We start from the raw sequence: 27,778 nt of genomic DNA on the forward strand, positions 1-27,778 counted from the left end.
CTGGTACATTCTTCCACAATCCAAAGATGTGTAGGTTGGAGGAATTAGCCATGCTAAATTTCCCATAGTGTTAGGTGCATTAGTCAGGGTTAAATATAGGGGAATGAGTCTGGGTGGGTTACTTTTGTGGGAGCACAGTGGTTAGCACTGCTGCCTCACAGCGCCAGAGACCTGGGTTCAATTCCCGCCTCAGGCAACTGTCTATGTTGCACATTCTCCCTGTGTCTGTGTGGGTTTCCTCCAGGTGCTCCCACAATCCAAAGATTTGCAGGTTAGGTGAATTGACCATGCTTAATTGCCCTTAATATTAGGTGAAGGGGTAAATGTAGGAGTATGGGTCTGGGTGGGTGGCTCTTCAGAAGGTCGGTGTGGACTTGTTGGGCCAAAGGGCCTGTTTCCACACTAAGTAATCTAATTATCCAAATTCCTTTTCAAAGTATTATTCAATTTGTTTCTACCAACCTTTTAGTGAATTCCAGTACTAAAGGGGAGGCAATGGTGTAGCGGTAATGTGAGAACTCTAGGTCAATGCTTTGGGGACAAGCGTTTAAATCTCACCAATGCAGATGATGAAATTTGAACTTGATAAAATCTGGAATAAAGAGGTGACCCAATGGCAATCATATAACAACTTCTGATTGTCATAAAAGGCTGATCTCGTTCATTAATTTTTTTCTGGAAGGAAATCGTCTGTCCTTACCTCATCTACCTATGTCTGATTCCAGATCCACAGCAATGCGATTGATTTTTACCTGCGGTCTAGGCCAAGCTAGTGATACCCACATTCTGTGAACCAATAAAGACTAGGTCCATTCTGGTGTCCATATTGCTCAAGTATCTTCCTTGTATTCATTTCTCTCTTATGCATATATCCAACTTCTTAAGTGCATCAATGCTCACCACCTCAGCTGTTACTTGTGGCTGTGACTTATTTTCACCATTTTCAGAGAGGTGAGTTTCTCCTGAATTCACAATTGGATTTAACAGTAACATATGTTAATTTCTGATGTGATCATTCTTATCTGTAGAAAAAAAACTTTGCGACATCTATATTATCAAACCCGTTCATAAATATGCTGAAAAATGTGTTGCTGGAAAAGCGCAGGTCAGGCAGCATCCAAGAAGCAGGAGAATTGATGTTTCAGGCATAAGCCCTTCTTCAGGAAAGATTCCTGAAGAAGGGTTTATGCCCGAAACGTCGATTCTCCTGCTCCTTGGATGCTGCCTGACCTGCTGAGCTTTTCCAGCAAAACATTTTTCAACTCTGATCTCCACCATCTGCAGCCCTCACTTTCTCATAGTTCTAAATATGCCTAACCAGGCAACCCCTTTTTTCAAATTGCTTAATACATGCTGATGGGTGGAATCTCTTAGTTTTGAAATTCTAAAAAAAAACTTTTTTTTGCACAATCTCCAGTGAATCTATGGCTGGTAATTTTTATTTTGAAGTTAAAGTATAACTGCGAATGTCTTAAATTGCAGAGTTATGTGAAATAGATAGGTGCATGATGGCCAACTGGCCAACTTCTGGTTGTAACACAACACATGTAAAGACTAGAACGAAGGTTAAAACATTGCTAACCTCAGCAAGACTTGAAGTAGGCCAAGTCCACATAAATTCTTTAACCTTGGTAGACCTCGGCAAAGCTTGATTTGGCTGGCTCCACATAAATTCTGGGATACTGACTAAATATCCTCAAGTGAATTCTGTGCGGGACTGAAGAAGTGATCGAGCCATAACACAGAGATTAGAGACGGACGGCTGCCACAAGGTAAGTTTTAACCTTGGTCTCTCTCTTCCCTTGGCTGGGCACTGATTTGAAATTAGACGCACCCTTACCTCCCAGATTGGGTCCGGGATCTGGTTGCTTTTGGTACCAGGAATAACGAAGCGCTGTAGACCAGAGTGTGGGGCGAGCCTTAAATAAGACCGAGGATGATTCACCATTGTTGCATATGTATTCTAAAATTCCTGAGCAGGCATGTAATTTGCGTCATATGTCTGCAGCATTAACCAATAAATTGGGTAAAGATATTTGGCCACTTGGCAGCTCTGGAAAACTTGAAAATTGCAAAACTACTGAAAAGCCTCGATGCGAAATGCAGGTTCCAAATGGGAAATATTAATTTCAAATTGGACAAAGAAATCAACTAGGCACCACAAGCATTCGCGATTAACGAGTTGAAGGGATAATGCTTAAAAACGGGGAATTGACGAGTGCACAAATGGTAAAATGAAAGATTGGGAAACTTTAAAATTCAAGTGTGCACTATGGGATTTGAGAGATCAAGACCTGAAACAAGCAGCTACCAAACAGATAGCTGCAAGTGATGGGCAGGCAGGACTAGCCCAGCAGGTTCAAACAAAGGAGGATCCTCCCTGTTGCTCTGGCATGCCAGTGTTTCCTGATTCAGATAATATGGGTGAGGAAGAAGCTTTTACACATCCCGTTCTCTCCACGTCCCAGTCCTACCTCCCACTTCTGATTCAGCTCCCGCTGACACTGTTGCTTCCCGCCCTACGCCCTATGTTAAACTCTAGTTGGTATAAAAGCCTCCCTTAATGAGTCTTTCCATAATATTTCTCTTCAGCCTGCGAACGAGGAGCCCTTCCCTCCACTGCCACTGTTGACAATCCCCGAGCTGCTCTTGATGACCAGGTGCTCCAGTTCATTGAGGTCTGGCAAGCCTTCAAACCCCAGGAGCGGTGTTTAATCATGGCCCAGTGTCTGTCCTGGAAGGGTTTATTGATTATTTAAGACATACTGCAACCATGTAAGGTGCTACTGCTCAGGACTACTATTCCCTTATTTATAAAACTCTTTTGAACGGGGGAAAGATGGAAGGCTGAATTGGAAGCAAATGGAGACACATGGGCGAATTTTAGTGCCGCATACCTAGATGCGGATGATCAATGCATGCTGATGTTCATGTCACTGAAACACAGATTCTGTAAGCCGGTGGACATCTCTAAACTCCTTGACTGTAGGCCCACCCAGAGGAGGATGGTACTTCATTTTTTGACTGCTTCTGTGACATTTATGCCCTCTATTCTGGGGATACTGCTTTTACCGAAGGGAGACAGTCTCCTCAGTTCAATGCACTGCTAATGCACGCTTCGCCTGACTGGGTACTGTCCTGTATAAAAACTAACAACATGGATTGGTCAGATAATTCAAGGTCCCTGATGTGACTGACTGGCTCAGATACAGGTAATTTCCTACTTACCCCTGTGCTTCATCACCAGAATCCCCTTGTAACGTTTGCTGAAACTGTGGGCAGCTGGGTCCTTATGCTGGGGCTGGTCCGGTTGTTTGCAAAAGGGGCCAGGGTTCTCATCACAAGCAGACATCCTTCACTGCGTCTAACCCTATGTGATCAGCTCATGCTAACTACCCAATCCTCTTACAAGACCATGCTGACAAGCCCACCATTATAATTAACTATTCACTTTCTGATTGCCAGTGGCGCGATTCATTGTCTGCTGGCTTTGACATGGGCTTTGGTTCAAAGACATAAATTTCCCCTCTCTGATAAGCATGTGGACATTTCTGGTTTCATGGGTGAAATTGCTGTTTACCCACTTATACAGCCGCTCACTATGCAGTTTGAGGGCCGTGATTGTTGTATCCCCTTCACTGTTATTCGGGCCCCGGGTGTCAACCTGGTCAAACGCAACTTACTCTGCCCTTTGCAGCTGGACATTGTGTGCCTTGATAGGGGCATATCAATAGCTGTTGTTCCACATGCCCACCCTCGTAACTTCCCCCTATTCACTAATCCGTAGTGGCGGTCAGTTGATTTTTATCCCTCTCCCCTCATCCCTCCTTTAAATATTCCTGATCCTCATGTCACTCTTTGCTCTGATCACACAGGCAGCTCTGCTGAACTAAGAAATGTGTATCAAACAACCCTCAGCAATCCTCAGACTGTAACATTTATTGGCCTAATTGAGGGACGGGAGGGTTCCACCTTCCTTATAGAGGTGCCCTGGGGACTCTGGCATCAGTCGGCACTTGTAGCAAATCATGTGACTCTCACTGTTCGTGAGGGCTACAGGGCCAAATCCCAATGATTTTTGGCATTGGCTCGCGCAAACAAGCAGATCCTTTCTATACTAGGCGACAAATCTTCCTTCAGGGTGCTTTGGAGTATTTTCTCCAGTCTTTCTGCGAGACTGGCATACTGACCTGCCACGTCACCGATAAGTTTCCGACCTCAGAAGTTCCTCTTGACTTATGGGCAGTGTTGAAACCGTCCCCCCGATCCATATTAAAGTGAAACCTGGTTTGCCCTTGTCCTCGATTGCACAGTGCCCCTTATTGTCAGAGGTTGGGGAAGGAGTCTCTGCCATAATTCAGTCTTTCCTTCGACGGGGAGTTTTAGTTCCACACTGATCACCTTGCAACACTCCAATCCTCTCAGTTCCGAAAATCAGATGACCTTCCGAATGGCACTTGGTCCAAGGCGTCTGCCGTATCAGTCAGATTGCGGAACCTTTGCATCCCATTGTCCCCAATCCAACCACAATTCTTAATAGCATCCTGCCTACCCTTGTTGACTGACAGCATGCCTTTTTTGTGATTCCCCTCACCCCTGACTCGCAATATTTGTTTACCTTTACATTGAAAGGCAACCAGTCCGCTTGGACACAGTTCCTACAGGGCTTCATTCCTTCCCTTACCCACTTTTTGTAGGCGTTACACTCCCAGTTGGCAGCACTGACACCCCCTAGGGGATCCACTATCATTCAATACGCGAATGATTTACTCCTTGCTAGCCCTGATTTGGTTAATAACCAGCAGGACACACATCTGCATTCGTGGAGATATGTGGTCCCGGCCGCCAAGGTTCATAAAGGTCAATAGCAAGTTAAATGTTTGGGTGTTCCCTAACTCAGGAATGCATTCATCCCATTTTGCAAATCCCACCCCTTACTTCACCCAAATGGATGAGAGTCTTTTTCAGGTAGTGGCTTCCACACATTACAACTCATACCAAAAGCTTACTCCGTATTCCTCTCCGAATCCCCCTCTTAAGTTTCAGCCGTCTGATTTGGTGAAGCAATCATGTTCTGCCCCAGCGCTAAGATACTCGCTGTATGATGGACCCTTTCAGTTGTACGTTAATGTACTAGATGAATGTGCTGCTGGTGTCCTGGCACTGCAGCATGGTGACCGTCATTGCCCAGTGGCCTATTATTCCACCAAATTAGACCCTGTTGCCTGTGGCCTCCTTCCTTGCATGTAAATCCTTACTGCTGTCCACTTATTTAGAGAAGGCAGCTTCTAATTTGACTCTCCACCAGCCCATACAGGTGTACACCTTGCAATCTGTCGTGGCCATCCTAATATTTCAGTAGACCCAGCACCTGACCCAGGATTGTCTGAGCCGCTGAGGTCCCACTGTTACAGAACTCTTACCTCTCGTTTCATTACTGCTCCACTTTAAATCCTGCTACATTCTTTGAGCAGTCCCCTGACAACCATCCTGACCCTCTGCATGACTGTTTGCTTAGGAATCATTTCCTTACTACACCTCACCCAGATTTGATGGACTTGCCAATTGAGAAACCTCACCTCATATTGTATGTTGATGGTAATTCCTGTGTTTCCCTGGACGATGTCCTGCAATCAGGTTATGCTAATGTAACAGACACTGCTGTTCAGGAGTCTGCTGCCTTTCAGACCCCTGTCTCAGCACAGAAAGCCGAGCTTTTTACCCTCACCAGAGATTGGCAATTTTATCAGTAGCCAGAATACAAGGTTTATACTGATTCCAGGTATGCATTCGGTGTTGCCCATGATTTTGGCTGCCGCTGGCAGCAACAAGGCTTCCTTACTTTTGCAGGGACTCTCATTCAGAATGCTCTCTGGGTTAAAAATCTCCTCCATGCTGTTCTGCTTCTTTGCCAATTGGCTGTTATTAGGGGGACACTCTGGTACAATTCGAAATTGTCCGTGCTGATTCAGCTGCGAAGGAGGCGGCTGCATCAGCCATTTCAATTGTTTCAACTGACGGGAATCAGGCTCTAAATCGAGTAGCTACTTTAGGGATAAAGGGCATGGCAGATCTAACTGTGATTCTAACTTTACACATAGATGCCTCAGAATCTGAGCATACACTTTGGAAGTCAATGGGGCGTTCGCACTCCTCGACACAAGACCTCTGGCTTACGCCTATAGTCAAGTTTGTATTTCTGATTCTTCATTACTCGTGTTTGTTGATTACTTGCATTCTTGTACTCAACTTGGCAAGGAGGGAATGGTACAGCTATTTTTAAAAACCTGGTGGCACCTGGATTTGAACACAGCAGCTCAAGTGTGGTTAGATCAATGCCTTAGCTGCATGAAAAATAACAAGGGTAAGGACATTAAATGCCCTTCAGGGACTACACCCCTGCCAGATGGTCCTTTTCCCTGTATATCGGTAATTCAATAAAATCAAGCTAAGGTACAATGCTATAAGTGCAGAGGCAACTTGCTTATCTGGCATTTGATTACCCGAATTTTGGGGTATCCGAACAAAATTGCAAGGTCCTGATGCATGGCTAAACTATGTTGTTATTCAACATTCACTTACCCGACATTTGATTAACCGAACAAAATATTCCCCTCCCTTGGCCTTCGGATAATCAGGGTTCCTCTATACTGCTTAGTGATGATGGATGTATTTAGCAAGTGAATTGAAGCCTTCCCTACCACTAATTGTACTGCACATACCGTGGTGAAAATATTGTTGACTGAAGTTATTCCCCACTTTGGGTTGACTAAAATGATAAGCTCAGACACTGGACCACATTTTGTGACTCGACTCAATACTGAGTTGTGTGTCACTCTCAATTAAACAGCAACTGTACTGCGAGTATCACTCGCAGGCAGTAGGAACAGGCCAATAATACTTTAAAATAGAAATTATCTAAATTAGTCAAAGAAACAAGGTTAAATTGGCTCAAATTATTACCCTTGGCACTATTTCACATGCAAGTGACTCCACATTTGCAGACTGGACTGTCAGCTGCAGAGATAGTTTATGGATGGCCAATGAGGATTCCGTGGGATGCTCAAGATAAATCCAGAGAAGGCGTAGGCCTCCCTAAAATGGGGGAACAAATACAGAACTACTTGAAACAGTTAATCCTTTCTCTGAAGTTTCTTCACTCGCAGGTCAAACAGTTACATTGTCCAGCTGAGAAAAACATGATTGCCTCCCAACACTCACAAGTAAACCCAAGGGATTGCATGTTGATCAAGAATTGGGAAAGAAAGAAACTAGGACAACGTTGGAGCGACCCCTTTCAAATCTAACAACACCAACCTCAGTCAAAATTGAAGATCACTCAAACTGGGTTCATCTATCTGATTGTAAGAAGATTACTCCTTGACCAGGAGAAGACACAGCATGAAGATCTTTTTGATACACTTTGGACTTTCTGAATTCTTTAACATAGGTGTGCATTAGATATTGAAAAAGCGACCTACTCAGAAATTGCATGCTAATACCTATTTACATATATCATGTATGTATGCTGAAAAATTGAATGTAAGTAAGTGTTGGGTTTGTACCCATGTCACCATCCATTCAAGGGAAGGAATACCTCTCCAACCCCTCCCTTTCTATATGGTAGAAGCAGTTCAGTGGCTGTTATGTCAGAGTCACACAGGGATTAATGGGGATATCAGAATATGGAAATCTGTGGGTTATGAGATGACTAAATTTTCGACAATGTATCAGTCCACATATAATCACGACTCAGTTCCTCCTTCCCTTACAGGCCGAAAGTGAGGACTGCAGATGCTGGAGATCAGAGTCAAGATTAGAGTGGTGCTGGAAAAGCACAGCAGGTCAGGCAGCATCCAAGGAGCAGGAAAATCGACGTTTGGGCAAAACCCTTCATTAGGAATGAGCAACACCCAGTAGTAAACATTTCTGATAACGGGGTGTGTAACTATAATTGGTCCAGACTATGGAATATAACTTCTAACAGTCTATGGGCCTATTTCACCCTACAACCTTGCATGACATTGGCTACTGCTTTTACAGCTTATAATGGCAGTGCTTTAGATGTAGCACCAAGGCGTACCCATGACATCCTACCAGTTGGATAGGATCCTGCTATCTGTTATGTTCTGCCCTACATGCATGACCTGACATCCCTTAAGCACTACCATTCACTAGCCAAAAGGTCCATTACCTGAATAGATCAGTTGTTCATAATGACCTTTCATTGTATGGAACAACCGGGCAGCCAACGAATTGATTTACATGGCCTCAGTGTTGGAACACCTGGCAAAATGAGACAGCTTTAGAAGCCAGGGCAACTGGATAAGCACTGGCTGAGGTCTCAGCTGTGCTGGTGGCTGTCCAGATCATGGCATCACAGAATCGACTGGCTTTGGATTATTTGCTAGCCTCATAGGGAGGAACATGCACTGTTGTTGGTTAGGAGTGCTGGACTTATATTCCAGATGCATCTGAGAATATCATAATCCAGCTGACCATATTAAGCAACATGCTGATCAAATACAAATGATTGGCAGGGAATTCCCTGATTATAACCCACCGGTTTGGTTGGGCTGGCTGGTTCACAGAATGTTTAATATGACAAAAAAAAGGATTATGGAATTGTCTTAAAGCTATAACAACATGTTTTTGACAACAGGGATGTCTGGAAGGCAACGAAGGCCCTGGTCCATAAACTATTATGCCAACAATTCATTTTCACTGGTGAGAAATCTGGCCTATCTATTGCCATAACTTTAACATTCTTGTGAGTTTCCACCAGTGGTGCTTATGTTGAATCCTGGGAAATAAATGGACAGACCTTTAGACCCACAAGTCCTATATGCAGCAATGTCTACCAGCACTGAAAGCCTGTTTCTGAAGAGCCAACTCTGATGGCTAGGCCGTTGTGTCCAGATGTCTGGAAACTGCTTCCCGTGGTAGGATTCCTTCTCCTTGTTCTCCTTTGGAGAATACTCAAAGGCTGGTCAAAGGAAGTGGTTTAAGAATATGGTCAAGTTCGCCCTAAGCCGTGGAGGCATTGAGATTGCTGACTTGAGAAGAAAGTTTCTGGTTGCTTAGCATGGCATTTTCTGATCCATCGAGGCATCAGCCACCTCAAAATTTAGTGACTTAGCCGTAAGGTAGAATGGTGACTGCAGAGGAAAGTAAAGGAAGCTAATCCTGAGCTGTGAATACTATAGCCCCACAGCAGTGGATCCATAACCGGGTTTCTCAGTTACCTGAAGACTCATTTAACCTGAAAAACGACATCCTCAATTCCAAAGGACTGCTATAGATGATGGCCTAATGACCTTTGGAACAGGTTGGTACATGTAAGTGATCCAGGATGTTTGAGTTACAGCAATTTCCTGAATATCTAGTGCAGAGTCACACTAGCTGATTACTGTGGTCACAAATGATTTGAACTTTGAGGAAATGGTATTTGCTGTTGACAAAAACTGCTAGATCATGATAAGTCACTGAAATTTACAAGAATATGAATTACACTCTCCACTTGCAAAAAGTGGTGATGGCTGACAATCATAATGCTCTTACTGTCTGACTCCATGTGTCAAGGAGGAGCAAGATGAATTGGTGACTCACATTATTAAGCCATCAGTGATGTCCCAGATGCAATTACTGGTTAATGACTGTGAAGCATTGCAGAGGTCTGCAGCAGCTCCCGAAAAAGACAAAGAAAGTAAGGGCAGCTACTACCTTTAAGGCTACAAGGCTTCTTGTGACCCAGCCTTTCGTCCAGCAGTCAGATGAATTGCCATTTGTAGTTCCAGTGCATTTGCAACTAGACATGGTCCCCGCCTTCCAGTGCTTGAATAAACAGCATCATAAACAGCACTTACGATGTGTGTCAATAATATGCTTTTCAAAAAGCGCAGTATTCCTTTCTAGAATCATTAGTTTTTAAAAGCCTTTTTCCCTTTTACAATCCATAATGAAAAACACAAATGTAAGAAGATAACATCGTTACATCAATCAAATTAAAGGCGATCAATTCTTGAAGGGGTTGCAACAAAAATTAAATGTTCAAATTTAAATGAACAAAATTCAAATTGAATTACCGTTTTAGGAACTTCGACCCCCGCAGTGTCCAATGTTAGGATTTCGAACAAACCAGTCAACTATGTTCTCCGTCCAAGAAATCCTGAGCGTGGGCATGGCTGTGAAAAAAAGGGGCAGGCAGTCCAGCTCAAGTAGCCCCTTAACCGCGTGTGGTCTGGACCTGCTTGTGGCCACCTTGGCCAGGAGGAGACTCATGAGGAGATACTCCGCATTGCCTATATCATCCCCTTCACACAGAGTTACCAAAGACCGTGAGCCTACAGCTGAAATTCAGACTGAATTGTTGTAGCAGAACCCTTACAAAATGAAGAAGGAGCTGGAATCTACTTCATCTAAAAGATATGTGGAACACGGACTTCTCAAGGCTGCAAAAGACACAGGCAGCATCGGAGTCCATGAACCACCTTATTCTTTGATTACACCGGACTGCTGTGTGCAACATACTCCATGACAAATCCCCAGTGGCAAAGGGGAGTACTCCCATGTAAAAAGCCTCCTGGTGGATGACCTGACCACCTTCTGAATGGAACAACGTGGCATGTCCAGGTGTTGCTTAATTGGTATGACACAGCTCTTTCAAAATCAATTAAATCAATTGAACTCAGATAAGCCAAATCAAATCAAATTAATTCAGTTAAAGATGCCAGACCCAAAAACTAACTGTCCAAACTTAAATTAACAAAAATTCAAATTGAAATGTCACTTTGATAATTAACAGCACACTCCAATCTCTGTGCTGCCTGATGACAAAAGAAAGGCTTGCATGTCTTAGCAGACACCTCATGTTCCTTCAGCAAGACCTCCATGGCACAGACAGAAGCATGGAAGAAGGGGAGGAAGTCCAGCTGAGCAATCCCCTCAACTGCCCTCTACTTCGACCTGCTTGTGGCCAGTTTGAGCATACCCAGAAACAGAGTCACGAGGTGTTCCACTGATCTGTTGCTGACTCTCTCTGCACTGAATGGCCAATGATCAAGAACATTGAGCTGAAGTGTAATCATAAATTAAGGTCAGCTCCTTCCCATCGAAAGGTTTCAACAGATCGTCCCACCCGACAGAAAAGACAGGCGGCACAGGAATCCATGAATGATCTGAATCTTTTATTGCATGGAACTGCTATATACAACACCCTCCACATGGAAAAAAGGAGTACTCCTGCTAAGGTCCCTGCTATACTGGATGGTAGAATAGAACATCATGGTGTGTCTGGATATTAGTTGGTTGGTGCAAACTTTGTTGAAAAGCTGATTAATTGTGAATGGAAGGCTAATGGTTAGCATTGTGCAATCACTGGACTGCTGATTACTGGAATAAGGCTTTAGATGTCCTTACATTCCAGAGGTGAACTCCAACCTTAACCAAAAAAAACTGTTACTCCTTCCACTCTGGCTTCTACTCCCTTAATATCGAATGTCAAGATATTGCGCAGTTGATTTTAAAATCAATATGGTGACGTTTGGAAATTGTGTTCACTGAAGTGAGTTGCATGCTGCACCTGTTACCCCCTTTTACCCACAAAGCTGATGACGATTGAGGTGTTGGTATCCTTGCTAGACCTGTACCCTCTCTGCATCAAGGCCACAGAGACCATGAGTTGTGTTAACTCCCTTTGAAACTGTCCAGTCTGTTCACTAACCCACTACATCCCAATAATTCAGAATAGTTCTGAAGAAGGGTCACTGGATACAAAACATTAACTCTACTTTCTCTTTGCAGATACTGCCAGACCCGCTCAGATTTTTCAGCAATTTCTGTTTTTGACACAATAATACTTATCTGGCATATGGGAGCTTCACTGAGTTGAAAATGGTTGCAAGCAGACTTCACCGGGCGTCTGGACATATAATGCTTTGAAAATAGTGTTGGCAGATGCTGCTGCACAAAGTTTGATTTGCCAAATACTTTAATGTCTTATCTCTGCCTTCAACTGCATTTAAAAGTAATGATACCATTGAAACATAGAAAATTTACGGCATATAACGAGATTATTCAGCTCATTGTGTCAGAGCTGGCTGAATAAACGAGCCACCCATTCTATTCCCACTTTCCATGTTTGGTCCATAGCCTTGCAGGTTACAGTGCCTCTGGCGCAGATTGAGGTTTCTTTTAAATGAGTTGAAGGTTTTCGCCTCAATCAGTATACTGAGCAATGAATTCTAAACACCCACCGCCCTCTGGGTGAAAAAGTCTTTCATCAAGTCCCCTTTAATCCTTTACCAATGACCTTAAATCTGTGCCATCTGGTAATTGCCTTCCTTGTGAGGACAAACAGGTCTTCTTTGTCCACACCTCTCATTATTTTGTGCACCTCAATTCAGTTCAGCCTTGGAAACATTCTTTTAAATTTTCTCCGTATTCTTTGCAATGAAATATTTCCTGTCCTGTTGTGACCAGAACTGTACACACAACCCTAGCTGTGGCCTAAGCAGTGTTACTTATATATCGATGATTACATCCCTGCAATTGTATTCAATACTTGGCCCAATGAAGGAAAGCATCCCGTCTGCATGGTTTACCACTTTATCTACCTGTTTATTACCTCAGGGACCTGTGGCCTTGTGCTCCAAGCTCTCTTACTTGACGTACTCCCCTCAATTTATATACCTATCCAAATGTCTTTTAAACATTGTAATTCTACCCACATCCATCACTTTCTCAGGAAGTTCATTCCACACACAAACCTCCCCATATGTTTGCCCCTCCCCAATACTGCGCTCATCAGATGCTCCTGAGATGAGGGCAGCATGGGTTAAGGCCCCTCATGTCTTTTTTAAATCTCTCTCCTCTCACCTTAAAAATGTGCCCCCTAGTCTTGAAATTCCCATCCTAGGGAAAAGACAATTACCATTAACTCTATCTATATCTCTCAATATTTTATAAACTTCTATAAGACCACCTCTCCATCTCCTATGCTTCAGTGAAAAATTCCCAGCCAATCCAACCTTTTTTAATAACTCAAACCTTCCATACCCACCAACTTCCTGGTAAATCTCTTCTGAACCCTCTCCAACTTAATAATGCCCTTCCTTTTACTGGGTGACCAGAACTGGACACAGTAGTCCAATGTCTTGTACAACTTCAACATGACTTCTCAACTCCTATACTCAAAGGACTCAAAGGAAGGAAAGCATGACAAATGCCTTTTTAACCATCTTGACTATGTGTGATGCAAACTTCAAATATTTACGCATCTGAACCCCTAGGTCCCTCTGTTCTACAACACTATCCAAGGCCTCACCATTAATTGTGTAAGCACTACCCTTATTTGTTGTATCGAAATGTAATACCTCACATTTATCCAGATTGAACTCCATCTGCCATTTTTCAGCCCATTGACCAATTTGATCAAGATCCCTTTGTAATCTTAGAAAACCTCCTTCACTCTCTACTATGCCACCAATTTTGGTGTTGTCTGCAAACTTACTAACCATGTCTTCTATATTCTTATCCAAATCATTTATATAAACGACAAATAAAAGAGGACCCAGAACCGATCCCTGGGGAACACCGTTGGTGACAGACCTCTAGTCTGAAAAGCAATCCTCCACCACCCACTGTCTCCTGCCATTAAGTCAATTATGTATCCAATTGGAAGCTCACCCTGAATCCCATGTGGCCTAACTTGATGAATTTGTCTACTCTTGTCGAAGGATTTACTGAAGTCCAAGTAAACAATCTTTTTGGTAACTTCCTCATTCCCTAAACAAAGCAATATACTGATGATGCACAATTTTAATATAATAAAGAACAGAAATACTGGAAAATTCTTAGCAGATCAGGTAGCATCTGTGAGGACAGAAACAGACTCAACACTACGGGTTGATGATCTTTTGTTTCCTCTCACTCTAACCTCACTTCAATATCAACCTTGCATTATTGAATGTCCTTTAAAACTTTAATTCTTTCCCTTGAACATGAGAGTCCAAATGACCACATATTAAATATCATTGACTACTTACTCATATTTTGAACTATAATTTATGCTTAGAGATGGCCTTGAATATCAACAATATGGGACCTACTACTTCAAATATATCTGGGCAACTGGCAAACAGAATGGAATTTCTGTTTAATTTCTTCTAAGCTCACCATCTTAATTTAGTCTATTCATTCTGGGTTTCTTTTGGAATGTACTGAAATCGTGCAAAGTGGTTTATAAATGCAGATTTTTTTTTGTTTGATCAGGTTTAATACAATTAAACAATTTACTAAAAAAATAACTAATTTGCTTCATTTACTCCTTCCACGACCGAAAAGAGAAATTGACTTCAAAATATCTCCAAAACAACTTCACTGTTCCAGTTTACAATACTGAATATAAATGATAAATTAAGAAGTAAAAATATATGTCAAATAAAGCAGCCAATGATTTTCATCCTGAAATAGAATCATACATGCTTCTTGTGTGAATATTAATTCTACCAGACACATTGAACAAAGACATCACATCATAATGTCAAGTGATGCGTCAATAACCTCTGACCTGGAAGTTACATCACAAATTATAACAAGTCAGTCAGGATCCTGCTTTAGAGTAAGAGATCCTTTTTTGAATGCAAACCAGAAATACACGATTTTGAATGAAGCACAAAGAACCTTGATTATCCAAAGGACATGGATGGGGAGTATGTCGTTTGGTTAATCGAATTACAGATAATCAAATGCCAGAAAACATAGTTTAGCTGAGCATTGAGACATTGCGATCTTGCTGGTAATCTGATATTTGGATAATTTAATACCAGATAATCAAGGTTCCTCTGTATTCTCTATCAATAAATAACTATTTATGAATATCTATCATAAATGCCTCAATGGAAAAGAAAATCAGCCAGAGAGCCTCAATCGCTGATGTATGTGATTGCCAAAGACCGATTTCATATCCTATTTGCTTCATTCTGTCTTTACATTATACTTAGCCTGAGCTCAAACTTCTGGCTGTTCATGTACCTTCCTTCTCAAATGCTACATTATGAGGCTTCATTGTCACATGATTTTATACAGCATGCCACTGCAATCTATCAGGCACTGGCTAAACTAATATATGGAATTCCCCAGGTATACATCTTCAGCTTTTCATTGTGAGTTCAGAGATTACTGTGGGGAAAGAAAGACATCATTAGAGTGGTGCTCATCTAATGTCATCATTATCATCAAGGAATCACTTGAATTCTGAAATTTCTGGGTAAAAGATTGCAGACATAGTGAGCTGCCTTAAAATGAATATATCCAGGTATCCACCAGGGAAACAACATACTCTTGTACATTGGAGGATTTCTACTTGAAGACAAATTATATATTGAAAATTGAAACCCTTTGGTGTTGACAAAGGTGCACAATTAATTAAGGTAGCACATGTGGCCACATCTGTTCAAACTTTGATATTTGGATCCTGGCAAATCTCAGTTTACTTTTCACAATGCAGCAAGCCTGCGAGCTGACAATGGATACCTGATTAGGTGTACCCAGCCTGCAGGTGTTATTTAGACAAAGCCTAAAGTACTGCTTTGGATGGGTCTTGGGTTTCTGTTTCTGGTTTTTCTCATGGACTCTGAGCCCATTGATTATTACGTGCCCCTAAATGAAGCCAAACAAACCCTTGGGCTTGAAGAATCTTTTTTGGGTATATTGCACCATGTTCTAACAGACTTCCACTATACTTGTTGTTTGAACCATTCTCTATAGTGAACAACATCCAAGGAGCAGTAAAATCGACATTTCGGGCAAAAGCCCTTCATCAGACTTTTGCCCAAAACGTCGATTTTACTGCTCCTTGGATGCTGCCTGAACTGCTGTGCTTTTCCAGCACCTCTAATCCAGAATCTGGTTTCCCGTATCTGCAGTCATTGTTTTTACCTATAGTGAACAACCAATCTGGACCAAATTTGTGCAATTCATTCCCAACACACAGCAGAATGCTGGACCATTAAGACCTAAAAGAATCGCAATGTGAAACCAGTACAAAACAGGCTTTTGTAATAGAAATGCTTGTGAATTGATATTTGAATAAAAGTTAATACCCAACCCCATTGTGCTCTGTTTATTTATAAACTTTCACACAGAATCAGTTGTTTCCACAAATCCAGGACTAGCTTCCATCGTATCTTGCTTGAATGCAGATTGCATACTCAGTACATGAAAACACGTAACAATTAGCAGGTCGCAATGGCTGGCAATAATAATGTCTACCAGTAACTTCACAACATAATTAAAAAGACTAACAGCTTGTCTGGTTTGTCCTTCATATACTGCAAATGTTTGTTGACATGTCGCCATATTACATTTTAAAATTAATTACACAAAAGTTAGTAAAGAAGTTACAATTCTGTGGGTACCACAGTTATACCTGATAAAGAAAAACAAATTCTTCATTGATCTAGCAATTACACCATCAAATAATTTAAATTAGGAAATAACTGGCATTAATGGTGAACAATAAAAGGTATGTTTTACTGAGGAAATAATGCATCTCGGGTTTTACCACACCCACCACTAAAAGCAATTTAAAATAGGTGTACTGTGCTTTATACACCAACTGTACATACTTTTCTTGTTCACAGCATTATAGACCATCCATATCTAATAAAAAATAAAAAAATTCAAAATTAAATAGCTTTAGCTAACATATGTAGCTCAATAGTGCCACACACCCTTGGACAATCATTTTGTGACAGAAAATACGTGAATCTGAACTGTTATGAAGAACACAGTTGGCATTTTTCTAGTGATACATTAGAGACAAAATACAGTATTTAGTGAATGCACTGAACCCCTACTAGTGCACTCTGTAACTATAATATAGATTTATGTTTAATCTGGACTTACCACTATTTCCCAGTATTATTTATTGAAGACCAGAGCTGTGGACCAACCACTAAAAGGAATGCTAAACAGGGGTATTATTAAAATACCATATTTTATCACATTTGAAGGCAGCTTGAAAATTGACTTGTTTCTCCATCACAATATTTACATGATATCATTCTAGAAAAGAGTACAGCAAATCAACAAATGTCTTAAAAACAGGCAGTCTTTGGTGACTGAAAGGCAGGTGTTTCTTCACCGTTACCTCTTTCCTATTTCACTCTGTCTCATAAACTGGATATTGTTGGCACTGTCGGAAAGATCCGGATACTGTTCCACAAACAATACAAAAAACCCTTCATAACCTTGTACCCTTCCATTGCTGAGTAGCTGTTGCTTTTCTCCCTCAGTCCATGATCTGATACCCTCCTCCCCTTCTTGCACCCTGCGCTGTTCCTTTGCCCAGGCCTGGGCAATAGCTCTCTGTCTGGCCATCTCTAACACATGGGCTTTTTCTTCTTCAATGGTGGCACCATATCGAATGTTGAAGCTTAGAGCTCCGTACTGTAGCTGAATGTCTGCAAACCTTCTAGTCCTCCTATTCACTACAGAGGTCATCTGAGAGACAGTCACGTTGACTCCATTTTCCAACACACGGCCTCCTCCAGTATTCCCAATAATGGCTAGGTCTTCTTCCAAAGGCCCTGACTTCACAAAGTAATGCGTATCTCGACCATCAATAGTAAAATGGAGATTCTCCAGATAATCAGCACCATTCAGAACGGCAGCTATTCGTCTGCTGTCATCACTGGCCACTCCGATGATGTCAGCAGTTACCTTAGCATTCTGAATTGCGAATTTCACTCCTTTACCAAACATTGAAGGAACTGCAGCAAATCTTGGTCGTTTATCTTGGCAGTTTTTATGGTTCCTTATGTATGCCTGTGGCAGACGTTCCAAAGATATGAAGCTTTTGAGTTGCTTTTGTAGTTCACACTGTATACCTAAAACAATCTGTAAAAAGAAAAGGGCTCCTGATAAAGTGTTAATTATCAGACAATAGGGAAATATTTCCTCCTGCAGTTAGATTAGATTCGTTACAGTGTGGAAATAGGCCCTTTGGCCCAACCAGTCCACACCAACCCCCCAAAGAGTAATCCACCCAGACCCATTTCCCTCTGACTCATGCACCTAGCACTATGGGCAATTTAGCATGGCCAATTCACCTGACCTACACATCTTTGGACTGTGGGGGGAAACTGGAGCACCCAGAGGAAACCCACACAGACATGGGGGGAATGTGCAAACTCCACACAGACAGTCACCCAAGGCTGGAATTGAACCTGGGACTGTGAGGCAGCAGTGCTATCCGCTGAGCCACCATGCTGCCTGTATTTATGAAACTGTATTTGCGAGGTTGTGAAGAGAATGGGAAGGTGCCTTGTCATGATTACTGCAGATGTTATAAACGTTGCCTTTCAGGTGAATTTTATGATTTCATTTGAAATAGCTAACATAAGAAATATGCTTTCTGAACTTACAATATTACTGACAGACATTGACAAGTAAAAGTACTGTCCTAACCCTAAAATGAGTTCAGAAGATGTGGAGAATGAAAAATAAGAAAAGGAAGTTCTCTGTTAGGGTGGAAGACAGGCAAGATTAAATTACAATAGAATGGTGATGAAAGGCCAAAGGGAAAGGGACAAATAAAGAAACAAACAATGGGTTGAAGGTATAGTGAAATTATCACCAATGCTTGCCATAAAAAGAAGGGAAAAATGAGGAAATACAGTTATTATAAAGTAGGAAATTATGTTTGCTCAACATACCTTGCTAGGGTCCCAGTTTTGTGTTCTGGTTTGAGTTTTCAAAAGTTCATAGGTTGCTTCCATGACATTCATTTCTGGCTTTGGAAATCCAGGCACGACATTGTGCAACTGGAACCCAAAAAGCTGCAGCCAACTTCCAATGTCTGGAAAACAGAAAAATCAAACAGAAAAAAAAAATGACAGAGGTCCATATTTAGTACACTTTTGCAAATCATTATTTGGCGGTGTGTATAAAAACTGAGCAAGCAATATTATTTATGATTAAACATTGTTGATTGCACTGTATATAGTAGATCTCTCCTGCAAATTCTTTCTGACATACCATAAACAGATTGACTCTGCAGGACAGAGTCAAAGAGGGAAGAACCATTTATGATGTGTGGAGGGAATTAACTTGCTGGGTACATACTTTCACTGTTTTTGAGAAATTGATTGATAAATTTGGATAAAATAATATGTGGGCACAATCAGTTGGATTAGCTCCTTCTGTGTCACAACACTTCAGCAATTCTGTGATTATGTGAAATTTGGCAACATTTACCAAGCCAAAGATATGATTAATCGCTGGAAATATTAAGAATCAATTAGAAAGAATTGAGACCAACTGTGATTAATTTATGATACAGATGGAAAATAAAAGCCAAAGATTAGCAAAGATGCAGAATGAATAGTACATCATAGAGGCTCAGCTTACCTGATGTAAACTATCTATGAATAACAAAGATACAGAGACAAAGACTATTATAAAATATTCTTCAGGCTGCATATTTTATGTGACGAATACAAAACCCAACCACTGTTTAAATATAAAGATGTCTATGAATATTGATATCAAAATGCATTTCATCATCAGATTGCTCACATATGATAACCATATATGTTCCTCAGATTTTGAAGCACTTGGAATAACCGACAACATCATTCATAGCAGAAAGTCATATGAAAACACAGGACTGGCCTTCCAGTATGATATGACCAGCTAAACTATTCTCCCAAGTTTTATTTTCCTAGTTTACCATTCAGCTTGTTCCACCCCTCAAAAACTAAGTATGAGGATATGGTTCCAGCATAGCATGCTCACATAACTACTGCTCATATAAGCTGAAGTGTTAAGCCATTCTGAAGCCAGACATCAAAGTAAAAAATGAGATGCCAATTCTTTTCCTCATATTTATTGACAGAATGGAACTTTAAAACTGTCTATTATGGGCCTAAATAAGATAAAAGTCCAAAGATTGTATTCTTAATAAAGCAACTGTTACTAATGTCTACTTTAATAAAACAATTAACAAAATTGAAAGAACGAAGTGAAAGTCACCCGAATCCCAGACGACCATGGGCTACTGTCCCATTAGAGAGATATGACTGGTGGTGATAACCAAAGTGTCTTATTAGCTCATATTTTTAAAAGTGCCCTCATATTTCAGTCCTACCACTAGCAAACATAGTTTCTATTTTTACCCGACCTAATTCCTTTTAAACATCTCTTAGCTTTCCAAATTGGATGACAAGCCAGCATATTTAACCTGTATTTGTTACTGAACTCTTTAAACTGAGGATCCTGAGATCAACTGCTCTTGGTGCTGTTAAGGGGAGTGTACATGTAGCAGCATTGAGAGGTGTAGATTGGCAGTTACTTATAAATCCCCAGTTCCTCCTTCAAAGAGCTGTTTGATTATCAACAAATTCAGAAAGAAAATAGCAGTTTGAATCTGTTGCAATTTTTAAAAACAAGTTTAACCCATACATCTGGTATTTTGACACATGCTTGGCAGATTTACATCAGCAAGTGTGACATTTGAAGTGACATAGATTTGCCAGGTAGCAGATTTATGAACTGCTCAGGAAATTATCAAAGTTGTGGAGATTGAAGATAAATTGAATATCTAAAAAGAACAACTAATGCACAAATTTCAAAGAAAAATAATTCTTTATTTATTAAAGTTTTGCTTAAGGGGTGACAGGTGACAGTGAATGAATAATTGATTTAAGAAATTAGACAGATTGGGCTGAACCTTAGGCTGTTTTGGCAAAGTAGTGGCCACTTTGACCAGAATGCTTCTGGCTGTGGATACCCAACAAGTTTTCTCTATGTATATCATCAAACATATTGCATTAATTGGGGTTCCATTGCTTGTAGTGAGCTTCATATCCAATTTCCACCGCATGTTACTATGCATTACTCCTGGAGCTGCTTGCTACTCACTAGAAATTCTGAAATTGCCTAACATCTCTGACACCACTGTCTTATCTAAAAGAACTTGTGAATCTGAGTTAGTGCTGACAGTCAAGAGCAGGCCTGCATAAGTTTTTGCATTTGTATTGGACAGAGAGAAATCAGCTCCCATTTTTCCCCGGAGCTCTTGCTGGACAGGATGGTACAGAGTCTGCACTTCTCTTCCTCAGGAGTAGTAGTAAGGCCATGATACCAGATTATGTTGGCCTGACCTGAAGTTGCTGTTGTGAGGAATGCATTGAACTATAGGAAGGAGGTCAATGTCTTCTCCACTCTGCCAGCATAAATCCCTTTGATACCTCATAATCACACTGTCCCTGCTACTAAACTCCCCCTCCCACTAAGGCTCATGTTCTACCATTCTCACTATAGATTTCACTTGCTGAGTCTAAAGATAAGAGTGGGACTTTTCTGAGTTAGCCTGAAGATAGCAGCAGGATCACTATGATCAACACTTGAAAAATGTTTAGGTTAAGGTGGATGAGGAAAGCAGGAGAAGGTAGTATGTCTTTGTTGAGCCTCAAGTTAAAGGGTAACTGACAAAGGAAAATCATTTAATTAAGGAAAGGTAGCATAAAAGACAAATGTTGGAGAATTTATCTTGTTTTTGTTCACAGAATGATATAGGAATCTATATTTGGCAGTATGTCACATTGCGTGCGATTCTGGTCTCCTTCTTATCGGAAAGATGTTGTGAAACCTAAAAGGGTTTAGAAAAGATTTACAAGGATGTTACTAGAGTTGGAGGATTTGAGCTATAGGGAAAGATTGAATAGGCTAGGGCTTTTTCCCTTGGAGCGTCAGAGAGTGAGGGGGTCACCTTATAGAGGTTTATAAAATCATGAGGGGCATGGATAGGATAAATAGACAAAGTCTTTTCACTGGGTTAGGGGAGTCCAGAACTAGAGGGCATAGGTTTAGGGTGAGAGGGGAAATATATAAAAGAGACCTAAGGGGCAACATTTTCACTCAGAGGGTATTATGTGTATGGAATGAGCTGCCAGAGGATGTGGTGGAGGCTAGTACAATTGCAACATTTAAAATGCATCTGGATGGGTATATGAATAGGAAGGGTTTGGAAGGATATGGGCCAGATGCTGGCAGGTAGGACTAGATTGGGTTGGGATATCTGGTCGGCACGGACGAGTTGGACCGAATGGTCTGTTTATCATGTTGTACATCTCTATGATTCTAAAAGTCATGTGGAATTATTTTTGTCAGAATTTCAATATAAATGCAAACCATTTGTGTCAAAAAGTGCAAACACATTAAAAGGTTTTATAACATTACCAGTAGCATTGTATGAGACAGTATACAATGAATCAGATTATGCTTTGTTTTAGATGGATGGATTAATTCAACAATATAAAGCATGATACATCAGTTCTTTGCCAAAGTAGGTGTGTGTTTTGTTAAGGTTACAAAGTCTCATTGTTAAGTCAACTCTGGACTTTCACAAATGTGAAATTTTAAAAAAAAATGTGATCCTTAGAGTTGCTTTGGCTTTTTTAAAAATACTTTCTGGAAATATGGTGTAGACATTTAAATGATATAATATAATAAACAGAACAAGTAACACTTGTACTGTTTTATTACTATTATAGGTATACAATCATGCATTCAAAATTAGGATGCATTTGCTCATTACCTTTAAATACAGAAGAGCCCATAGAAAACATGAATGCACAGCTTATTTGGCAATTTCTCTGAGAAAAGTGAAAGGTGCATATTTATAGTGGAAGCAAAATGTTGGTGAGCAGCCCACAAAGATAAAAATGTTCAGCTGAACCTTTTTGCAAGTTGTTAAGTTTCACCCTCCAGAATGAAAGCAGAAATTAGCCTCACTCTAGCAGAACATGTTGGGCTCCCTTCCCACATCTTGCCCCCCATTTTGTCACCCAGCCCCTCCCAACCCATCACAGGAGGGGCTATCAAGATTTAACCCATTACTGTTGTTCCTCAGTAGTTGCTATCTGACATGCTGTGTATCTTCAGCAATCCCGGTTTCTTATAATATGAATTGTGTTTGGCTCTCAAAATGGTGTGGACGAATACTTTGTGCAGTCATACAAAACATCTCTCTTTAAAATTTCAGAGGTGATGCTAACCTTAAATAATTTAGTCAAAGTGATGAAAGGAATGAACTTGCATAAACTCAGAATCCATGTTTTAAAGCACATTACATGCTTTATGAGAATTTCTCACTACCAAGTTGTGGGAGGCCTTTAGAACTGAGATAGCAAGAGTTCAAGGTCTATATATTCCTGTGAGGGTGAAAGGTAAGGTTGATGGGAATAGGGAATTCTGGATGTCAAGAGATATAGAGGCTTTGACCAGAAAAAAGGAGGTATGGGTCAGGTACAGGCAGCTAGGATCAAGAAAATCCCTTGAGGTATACAGCGTTTATAGGAATTTACTAAAGAAGGAAGTCAGGAAGGCAAAAAGGGGACACAAGGTAGCCTTGGCTGATTTGAGAACTTGGGTAAGTTAATGGTCGTATCTTGGGGATAGTCCATTTCACAGTATAGGAGGTGTTGGGTGTATTAGAATGTAGGGAGGTGGATCAATCTTCTGGTCCTGACTAGATATATCCAAGAACACTGTAAGTGGCTATACAAGAAATTGCAGGGGCCCTGGCTGATATTTTTGCATCATCGTTAGCCACAGGTGAGATCCTGGAAGACTGGAGGGTAGTGAATGTTGTGTCCTTATTCAAGAAGGGCTGCACAGAAAAACCTGGGTACTATCGACCAGTATGCCTAATAGATGTGGTAGATAAGTAACTTGAGAAGATTTTGAGAGATAAAATATACGATTAATTTGAAAAGGAATAGTCAGCATAGCTTTGTGTGTGGGAGATGATGCCTCAGAAATTTGTTAGACCTCTTTGATGAAGTGACCAGGAAGGTTGACGAGGACAAGATGGTAGATATAGTCTATTTGGATTTCAGTAAGGCCTTTGATAAGGTTCCACATGGTAGGCTGTTCTGGAAGATTAGATCGAATGGAATCCGAGGGAACTGATAAATTGGATACACAATTAGCATGGTGGTAGGAAGCAGAGGGTAACAGGGGGAGGATGATTGTCAGACTGGAAGGCTGTGACTAGTGGAGTGCCTCAGGGGTCATTGTTGGGTCCATTGCTGCTTATTATCTATACCAATGATTTGGATGAGAATGTACAAAGCATGATTAGTAAGTTTGCTGATGACACTAAAATAGGCGATATCACGAACAATAGGAAGATTATCAGAAATTGCAGCAGGAACTTGATCAGCTGGGGAAGTGGGCTGAGAAATGGCAAATGGACTTTAATATAGATAAGTGAGAGGTGTTGCATTTTGGAAAGTCAAATCAAGATAGGAGTTTCATGAGTAATGGTAGGGCCTTAAGGAATGTAATGGAACAGAGGGACTTTGTGTTCAGGTGCACGGTTCTCTGAAAGCGGAGTCACAGGTACACAGGGCAGTGAAAGTAACATTTGGCCCACTGGTCTTCATCAGTCAGAGCATTGAGTATAGAGGTTGGGAGTTATGTTGCAGGACGTTGTACAGGACGTTGGTGAGGCTGCACTTGGGGTATTGTGAATTGAATTGAATTGAATTTATTGTCACGTGTACCAAGGCACAGTGAAAAGCTTTGTCTTGCGAGTAATTCAGACAGATCACAGAGTTAATTAGCATAGGTAGTAAATAATAGGTAAACAACAGCAAAAGCAAAAACAAAAGTGCAGGTAAATGTTAAGAGTTTGTGAGTTCATTCAGTATTCTGACAACAACAGGGTAGAAACAGTTACAAAACCAGCTGGAGCATGTATTCATACTTCTGCACCTTCTCCCCGATAGTAGAGGTTGTAGAAAAGCATTGCCAGGGTGGGATGGATCTTTGAGAATGCTGGTGGCCTTTCCTTAACAGCGGGCCTGGAAGATGGATTCTATAGATGTGACGTTGGTCTTTGTGATCGTCCAGGCTGAGTTCATCATGCTCTGTAATCGTCTCTGATCTTGAATGGTACAGTTGCCAGACCAGGTAGTGACACATCCAGACAGAATGCTCTCGATGGCGCACCTATAAAAATTGGTAAGGGTATTCGCCATCATGCCAAATTTCCTCAGGTGTCTGAGGAAGAAGAGGTGTTGTTGGGCCTATGTAACCAGTGTGTCCACATGAAGAGTCCAAGAAAGTTTGTTGTGGATGACCACTCCCAGAAGCTTGACATTGTCCACTCATTCCACCTCTGATCTGTTAATGTGTAGGGGGCATGAGTAACATCTCGCTGAAAGTCAGTCATGAGTTCCTTAGTTTTGCTGGAATTGAGAGCTAGGTTGTTCTCAGTGCATCCATTTTCCAAGTCTTCCACCTTCCATCTGTAATCTGTTTCATTGCCATCTGAGATTTGACTGACTATGGTGGTGTCATCAGCAAACTTGTAAATGGCAGTGGTCTGGTATTTGGCAACGCAGTCATGGGTATACAGTGAGTATAGTAGGGGGCAGAGTACACACCTCTGGGGGGGGGGGGGGGGGCTCCAGTGTTGAGAGTTAGTGAGGATAAAATATTGTCCTCAAACTTCACTGATTGTGACCTGTGGGTCAGGAAACTAAGGATCCAGTTGCAGTGAGTGGGGCTTAGTCCAAGATCATTAAGTTTAGTAATCAGTTTTGAGGGGATAATAGTGTTGAAGGCTGAACTGTAGTCAATTTGTAGGATTCTTACGTAACTGTTTCTGGTGTCAAGATGTGAAAGGCAAGTGATATTGTATCTGACGTGGATCTATTGGTCCGATAGGCAAATTGGAGTGGGTCAAGAGTAGTGGGGAGGCTGGAGTTGATTAATGCCATGACCAGCCTTTCAAAGCACTTCAAGACCACCAAAGTTAGGGCCACTGGGCGGTAGTCATTGAGACATGCTGCATAGTCTTCTTAGGCACAGGGATAATGTTGTCCCTCTTGAAACAGGCAGGGACAGTGGTCTACTGCAGGGAGAGGTTGAAGATATCCAAGAAGATCTCTGCCAGTTGATCTGCACATGCCCTCAGTGCACGGCCTGGTACTCTGTCTGGTCCCATCGCTTTCCTTGGATTCACACGAAGGAAAACTGATCTGACCTCTGATGCAGTGACTGTTGGGATAGGTTCATCAGGGCTTGTTGGAATAGGTGTTACCTCTCTGCTGAAATTCTGCTCAAAGCGAGCATAGAAGATGTTGAGACGATCTGGGAGGGATGTGTCATCGTCTGCAATTTTGTACTGTGTTGAGCTTTGGTCACCTTGCTACAGGAAGGATGTTATTAAACTGGAAAGAGTGCAGAAGAAATTTACAAGGATGTTGCCAGGATTCAACAGTCTGAGCTAGAGAAAGAGGTGGGACAAGCTATGACCTTTTTCTTTTGAGCTTAGGAGACTGAGACGTACCTTATAGAGGTTTATAAGATCATGAGAGGCATGGATAGGGTGAATGCACTCAGTCTTTTTCCCAGAGTTGGGGAATCGATGTCTAGAGGGCATCAGTTTAAGATTAGAGGGGAGAGAATAAAAGGGAACCTGAGATGCAATGTTTTTGCACAGCAAGTGGTATGCAATTGGAATGAACTGCCAGGGGAAGTGGTTGAGGCGGGTACGTTAACGACATTTAAAAGGTGTTTGGACAAATACATGGAGGGGAAAGGTTTAGAAGGATATAGGCCAAATGCAGGGAAAGCGGGTGAGCATGGAAGGAGATTTTAGTCAGCATTGACCAGTTTTGGCCAAAGGGCCTGTCTCCATGCTGTAGGACTTTATGACTCTATGACTCTTTATGTCACTACAACATAACACCCTGTGACACATCCTGGAAACTACATTCACAACATGCAACGTTTGAATAGAACGTCTCAGAAAAAGTGACAGTGCTCATTTCTGAGCAGGTTTGAGTGATAACAAGTTGCTCACAGCAATATGTCATCTTCACTTGACATATTGCAAGATTTTTCTTCCTCTTCTCAGTTCCCAGGCAAAACAAGATTGGCCTTACTTTCTTTCAAATGACATTTCTGTTTAAGAAGTGTTTAGTGTGCAAATAATTTAAGGACCTTCTTTTTCTATATTTAGAACAAGTTAATGATTTCTGGTAAGTCTGACAACAGACACATTCAAAAATGCAGCCACCCCTCGCCTTTCATAATTCCCAAAAGAAAGCTTCAGTTCTGTATTTAATGATGCTATTTGAGAGAGAATGTTATATCTTTAATGCTGCAGACAATGTTCTATTTGGTTCCTGTCTGTCATGTCATTGTTGGCATTTTCCATCTGAATATTATCTTCAGCTACCATGCAACATTTTCCAATTTAAAGATCCTACCACAGAACTAAAAGCGGCAGCAATAAGAAGTCAAAATTCTATGCTAATGCCATGTAGCACGAGGAGATTTTTGGAAAGCACCTTCCTGAGGTGACCTACATTTTGTACATCTGCAGTAAATGATCAGTTATTGTCACTGCAAAGAAATGATAAATAGTTTACTTCTAAAATAGCACTTTTTGAAGCAGATTAGTAATGGTGGCTGCAACTGTCTGAGTGTAGCCGATTGCTTTCTAATTTCACACTGATTGAATTTAGTGCTTCAAACTACGACACTGAATGAAAATTACTTCATTATACGAATGTACAGCCTTTTCAGTAAAATTATCTGTCAGTTTGCCTTGTAGTCTTCAACAGCCTTAACAGCTTTTAAAAATGAAATATTCATAAATCTGACACATCTGAAATAAGAATGTCGTTTGGCCATTAATCAGTCACCCACAAACGTTTATCACAAAGTTGAGAACAAAACAGTAACTCAATAC

The 27,778-nt window shown here is 41.2% G+C and overlaps 1 protein-coding gene across 8 annotated transcripts in view; it reads right to left on the reverse strand.

The window, feature by feature from the left end:
- Positions 1–16,108: 16,108 nt before the first annotated feature.
- The window catches only part of tenm1 (teneurin transmembrane protein 1), a 2,430,772-nt gene continuing 2,419,102 nt past the window's right edge, over positions 16,109–27,778 (reverse strand). For all 8 annotated transcript variants that reach the window (XM_087991975.1, XM_087991977.1, XM_087991976.1 and 5 more), the window contains 2 exons: positions 18,720–18,862; positions 16,109–17,901 (listed from right to left, as the gene is read on the reverse strand). In XM_087991975.1, coding sequence (XP_087848101.1) covers positions 17,149–17,901; positions 18,720–18,862 — 896 coding nt within the window. In that variant the 3' untranslated portion in view covers positions 16,109–17,148. The remainder of the gene's footprint in view (positions 17,902–18,719; positions 18,863–27,778) is intronic.

This window comes from Chiloscyllium plagiosum, unplaced genomic scaffold, assembly GCF_037043375.1.
Source record: "Chiloscyllium plagiosum isolate Xiang-an unplaced genomic scaffold, Cpla_swu_hap1 HiC_scaffold_11, whole genome shotgun sequence".
NCBI lineage: Eukaryota > Metazoa > Chordata > Chondrichthyes > Orectolobiformes > Hemiscylliidae > Chiloscyllium > Chiloscyllium plagiosum.